Source organism: Lotus japonicus, chromosome 2 (genome assembly GCF_012489685.1).
Source record: "Lotus japonicus ecotype B-129 chromosome 2, LjGifu_v1.2".
NCBI classification, from domain to species: Eukaryota; Viridiplantae; Streptophyta; class Magnoliopsida; order Fabales; family Fabaceae; genus Lotus; species Lotus japonicus.
In genome coordinates, this window is record NC_080042.1 from 43,105,102 (window position 1) to 43,111,101 (window position 6,000).

Sequence of the window (6,000 nt, forward strand, 5' to 3'; positions counted from 1 at the left end):
CTCTTCAAAAAAAGAAAACAAGAAGGTTGAGGTAGAGAATAAGAATGATATCCAGAAGCAGCAAAAGGTCAACAATGGCGGCGATGATCAATGTTGAGGTCAACAAGACAAATAAAGGCGATGATAGGCCTACCGAGCGGCGACGAGCATGGGCAGATCTAGAGACGGGAAGAACGACCAAGGTGATGAGTGAAGCGCGTCGGACAGAAGGTGGATGGTGAAGCTAGGAAAAAGTGAAAACTAAAGTGAAGAAGAAGAACCGCGGAAGTGTATCGTGACTGGTAAAGTGAAAGTGAGCCAGAAGTTGAAAATGAAACCTCTCCTAAGTTTACTTTTTTTAATCTGTGAAAAAATATTTTATTTAAAATTTTAGGTAAAAAAAAACATGTATATGCCCGGCGCACGCCTCGCATATACTCATAGAAAAAGTGATATGGAACAATTTTTTTCCAGTTTTCTTTTTCTTGGTTTTTCTTTGCATTATGTGATATGGATATTTTATTAAATGGGTAGAAAATTTCCTCTTAAAAAAAATAATAAGGTTGATGTAAAGAAGAATGATATCCTGAAGAAGCAAGAAGTCAACATTAGCGGCGATGGGGGATGTAGAGGCCGACGAGAGGAACAAAGACGATGATATCCGTACAAAGTGGCAATGATCATGGGCGGATGTAGCAACATGATAAACAACAAATGTGATGGGTGAAGCACGCTGCACATAAGATGGAGGAAAAAGTGAAGACGTGAAGTGAAAGAACGACAAAAGTATATCGTGACCGGTGAAGTGAAAGTTGGTCTAAGGTTGAAATGAAACACTGTCTCCTATGTCTATCTTTTTTATATTTGAGCATGTGTACATAAAAAGTTATTATGTTTAAATTTTTAAGTAAAAAAACATGAAGTGGCTCGCGCGGGCTGGCTACCCCACCTAAACCAATAAAAAAGTGATACAAAATATGGAAGGTGAAGCCAGGAAAAAGTGAAGACGTGAAGTGAAGAAGAAGAACCGCAGAAGTATATCGTGACTAGTGAAGTGAAACTGGGCCTGAAGCTGAAAATGAAACATGTTCTCCTAAGTTTATTATTTTAATATGTGACACTCTGTGAAAAAAAATTATATTTAAATTTTTAAGAAACAAAAAAACATGTGTTGGCCCTGCGCCTGCCCGCCAAAACCAATAGAAAAAATGATATGGAACAATATTTTTACAGTATTCTTTCTCTTCATTTCTCTTTGAATTAGGTGATATAGATATATTTTTTTAAAATTGGTAGAAATTTTCCTCTTCAAAAAAGTAAGAAGGTTGAGGTAGAGAATAAGAATGATATCCAAAAGAAGCAACAAGTCAACATCAGCGACGATGGGGGATGAAGAGGCCGATGAGAGGAACAGAGGTGATGTTAGGTGGATCGAGCAGCGACGATGATGGGCATACTAAGCGGCGGGAAGAACGACAAAAGTGATGGGTGAAGCGTGTCGCACAGATGGTGGAAGGTGAAGCCAAGAAAAAGTGAAGAAGAAGAATCGCGGAAGTATATCGTGACCGGTGAAGTGAAAGTGAGTTTAAAGTTGAAAATCAAACCTAGTCTCCTAAGTTTAATTTTTATATTATCTGACAATTTGTGAAAGAATATTAAATTTAAATTTTTAAGTAAAAATCACATGTGTTGGCCCTGCGCCCGCCGCACATAAACCATAGAAAAAGTTATATGGAACAATATTTTACAGTTTTCTTTCTCTTGGTTTCTCTTTGCATTAGTTGATATGCATATTTTTAATAAATGGGTAGAAAATTTTCTCTTAAAAAAACAAGAAGGTTGAGGTAGAGAATAAGAATGATATCCAGAAGCAGCAAGAAGTCAACAATGGCGGCGATGGTCAATGCAGAGGCCCGACAAGACAAATGGAGGCGATGATAGGCCTACCGTGTGCCGAAGATCGTGGGCGGATCTAGAGATGAGAAGAACAACAAAAGTTGGGTGAAGCGCGCAGCACACAAGGTGGAAGGTGAAGGCAGGAAAAAGTGAAAACATGAAGTGAAGAAGAAGAACCGCAAAAGTATATCATTACTGGTAAAGTGAAAGTGGGTCAGAAGTTGAAAATGAAACATAGTTTCCTAAGTTTATTTTTTTAATATCTGGCCATTTGTAAAAAAAATATTATATTTAAAATTTTAAGTAAAAAAACACGTGTTGGCCTGGCACCCGCCCCGTATAAACCCATAGAAAAAGTGATATGGAATTTTTTTACAAGTTTCTTTCTCTTGGTTTTTCTTTGCATTAGGTGATATGAATATTCTTAATAAATGGGTAGAAATTTTCCTCTTCAAAAAAAAAAAGAAGAAGGTTGAGGTAGAGAATAAGAATGATATCCTGAAGAAGCAACAAGCCAACATTAGCAGCGATGGGGATGCAGAGGCTGACGAGAGGAATAGAGGCGATGATAGGCGGGCATGCCAGGCGGCAACGATCATGGGCGGATCTAGCAACGAGATGAACAACAAAGGTGATGGGTGAAGCACGTCACACAGAAGGTTGAAGGGGAAGCCAGGAAAAAGTAAGACGTGATGTGAAGAAGAACAACAGAAGTATATCGTGACCGATGAAGTGAAAGTGGGTCTAAAAAGTTGAAAATGAAACCTAGTCTCCTAAGTTTATTTTTTTTTAATATCTGACAATATGTAAAAATACATTATATTTAATTTTTAGGTAAAAAACATGTGCTAACCCCCCGCTTAAACCCATATGAAAGTGGGTTTCAAAGTTGATTGTTGGGCTGAATATCCCAACCCAACCCACCAAAAAAGTGGGTTAAACAGCTGGCCCAATAGGCCAAACCTATATTGCACTCCTAGATAAATCTTAAGGGAGGTTAGTGCAATATTCCCAATACAATATGGATGATTGGTATCTTGCTAAATAATAGAGAGAATGTTAGTGCAACAATGATAAACCTCAGCCTCAGCCTCAGCCTCAGCCTCAGCCTCAGGGGAGGTCAATGTAATCTGGCTTTGTTAATATTGTACACTACTCATAGGGTGTTGATCCACAAGTTAGTTATTCATAAGGATAGTTAGTTATTCATAAGGATGATGACACAAGTTTAACCCCTGAAAAGGTCTTCTGTTTGAATTGACTGCCACAGTTTCCCGATACACCAGTCACAAACAAAAGAAAATATTGTAATTAAAAGAACACATATAAAATATTTACAAAAACAATCAACTCATTTCTCTTGCTATCAGAAAGATCTTAAAACCTATTTTGACTTTCTTTAGCCATATTTTAGGCACCATTAGAAAAAGATGCACTGTTATTTCAAAAGGGAATTCATGGCCTCCGCCACTTTTTTTCTAAGAGCTTCCAAAGACTCAGAGAAATCAAAGACTTCTGTTGGCTCCATTTCTAAAGACATCGCTGAAATATTTCCTGCATGATCACGCTCTAGACGCTTTACAAGGGGGGATTCTTCACCCAAAACCTGCCCATATGACAAAAGATAAACCCAGAAACCGAAATGGAGGCATAAGTACATTACGGTTATGCAACAGTCCAAATACTAAAACAACATAAATGGTCATCATACCTCAGCAATGGTTGAAATTGCCAAAATAGTTTGCAATCTTTTGACAGTAGATGTTGATCCATGATCTTGTAATGGTTTGAGAATTTTATGGATTTCAGGACTATGGCCACTATTAAGCAAGCAATCCATGCCATCCAATACCTATTTAAGAAACATGAATGCAGATGAGATAAATGCTAGAAGCACCAAAGGACAGGTAAACTGAGAGACTTTACATAGATTCTGACACTATGTTATAAGTGATACTAACCAAGTATCTTAATTCAGCAGGAACAACATTCCCCTCTTGAATGTATTGAAGAACCTCACAAGGAGTTCCAATCATGAGTCCGATTGAGGAATTTGATTGCTCGCTGGTCGCTGAAGCACAGTTCTTTGCAGACTTCAATTCTGCATCATGGATGATGTATTGTGCAGCATTATAGCACTGCAAATGAAGTAAAATTTGCCAGTGTCAAAATCAATTCATTATTTCTAGGCGCATACTCTACACAAATAAACAGAGAAGATGATGATAGTAGATAGTAATGATAGTCACCTGTGCAGCTTTCTCCTCCGAAGCACAAAGCACAATGGCTCGAGGATGCTTTGAATTTGAACTAAGCAACTCTCTATCCCGTCTTAGCAGCTATACAAGTTAACAGAGTTAATCCAATTATTCACAGTAAACAATGAACATAGAAGGAACACAACTACAAATAGAAACCTGTTCTCTCTTGCCTGGATGTCTTGAAATTGAAAATAAGGACAAATTCATATTTACTAAATGAGAAATTTCTAAATACTGAGATACTGATCCTTTTTTTCTGATTTACTAAAGAATACAAACAATGCTCTATAGCAGAGTTCAAATAGATTAAACAACCAAGAAGCAAAAGGAATTCGGGATTTGACGCTGAGAAACCATCCATTTGACAGGAATAAATATGGTTAAGAACACCATTACCAGTTGACATCTTTTCTTATGAATTACATATCGAGTTTTACTATCAAAGTGAAACCCATACCAAATAAATAACAAATAAAAATAAACAAACCATGGAATTTAATGCCAGCTTGCATTTCCTAAATTCTACTATCTTTTGTATCTCTTAGAATTTGGGCTAAGATCTTACTCAACCTCAAAAACTAACTTTGGGTGAAGGGTGCTCTATCTTTTAAAATGACTATTTTGGCCGCAGACTTCGCAACACACGCTTAGGACTAAACATTTGGAGCGTGAAATTTGTAGGAATAAACATCTGCAAGTGGCTCATAAATAGATAGTCTCTAATAAACAGAACTAGGATGACATGTTAAACTCAAAATATCCAACAATCTCAAAACCCTTGAAATAAAAAAGAGCAGAGAATAAAACTAACCTGAATAAGGGGCAACAAGTAGGCCAAAGTCCTGTCATGATCAGAGGGTGAACTCAAGAGCACACTTTTTCCTTCCAAAATAGCTGGAATAACCACACACTGTATCTCACTAGGAACAAATTCACCAATCCCATCCATGACCTCAACAAGCTCCTCACTCACACCCAACTCCTTAAAATTTGCAACCACCATTGTGGGTTCACTCTCATTCTGCAAACCCTTTTGGACCACCTTCTTCTCACCAGCAGTAACAGCAGTATCCACCTTTAGGTCTTTTGAGGAGGACCCTTTGAGTTTCCTTTGCTTGAACTGTTCCAAAAGCAGTGAATCCCTTTGGGACTTGGAAGATGTTGAGAAAGTACTGGTGGAGCCTTGAAAACTAGCATTGTGTGATGGTGGTGGTGCTGGTTTTGAGAGTGGGTTACGCTTCCCTGGAGAGTGCAGAAAATACGAGAAGCTCAGAAGCTCTCTGACTCGTCTTCTCATGGCTTCTCTTCTCTTCTCTGGTTTTTGAATCGTTTCTTCACTACTTCAAATGCGAGTTGGGGATTCGGTGCCGTAGACAGCAATGGTGAAATAACTTTGATCCGGTTGGGCTTGTTGGGCTTAACAAATTGCACAAATTAATTTAACATAAATTAAGGATATATTTTCCACATTGACCAAAAAACAAAGGATATATTTTCAAAAGTTCTGGCATTTGTTGGAAACTGATTTTGTTCAAGTCATGGCAGATTTTTGGCGCAGTGGGTTATTGCCTAGAGGGTGTAATGCTTCTTTCATTGCTCTTGTGCCTAAGGTTGAGTCTCCGCAGCAGTTAAATGATTTCAGACCAATTTCGTTGATTGGTTGTATCTACAAAGTGATCTCCAAGCTTCTTGCAAATAGAATCAGATTGGTTTTGGGCAAGCTTATTGACGAGAACCAGTTTGCTTTTCTTCGTGGAAGGAATATGCTAGATAGTGTGGTCATAATAAATGAAATCCTTCATGAGGCGAAGTATTTAAAGAAGCCTACACTAGTGTTTAAAGTAGACTATGAAAAGGCATATGA

At 37.9% G+C, this 6,000-nt stretch overlaps 1 protein-coding gene across 1 annotated transcript; it reads right to left on the bottom strand.

The window, feature by feature from the left end:
• Positions 1-3,077: 3,077 nt before the first annotated feature.
• Positions 3,078-5,607, bottom strand: LOC130735391 (DEAD-box ATP-dependent RNA helicase 39-like). Its single transcript, XM_057587403.1, has 5 exons — positions 4,948-5,607; positions 4,125-4,214; positions 3,837-4,013; positions 3,587-3,727; positions 3,078-3,481 (listed from the first exon to the last, which is right to left on the bottom strand). Exons 1-5 carry the CDS (start codon positions 5,431-5,433, stop codon positions 3,314-3,316), a joined length of 1,062 nt encoding a protein of 353 aa, XP_057443386.1. The 5' UTR covers positions 5,434-5,607; the 3' UTR covers positions 3,078-3,313.
• Between the last annotated feature and the right edge of the window lie 393 nt (positions 5,608-6,000).

What these genes read in the sequence shown, in the direction of transcription:
- LOC130735391 (XM_057587403.1), bottom strand. Translation starts at nt 5,433, where the DNA reads ATGAGAAGACGAGTCAGAGAGCTTCTGAGCTTCTCGTATTTTCTGCAC. An exon ending in CTGCTGAATTAAGATACTTG is followed by an intron (nt 3,728 to 3,836) that starts GTTAGTATCACT and finishes TTTCTTAAATAG; the next exon opens with GTATTGGATGGCATGGATTG. An exon ending in CAATTTCAACCATTGCTGAG is followed by an intron (nt 3,482 to 3,586) that starts GTATGATGACCA and finishes TCATATGGGCAG; the next exon opens with GTTTTGGGTGAAGAATCCCC.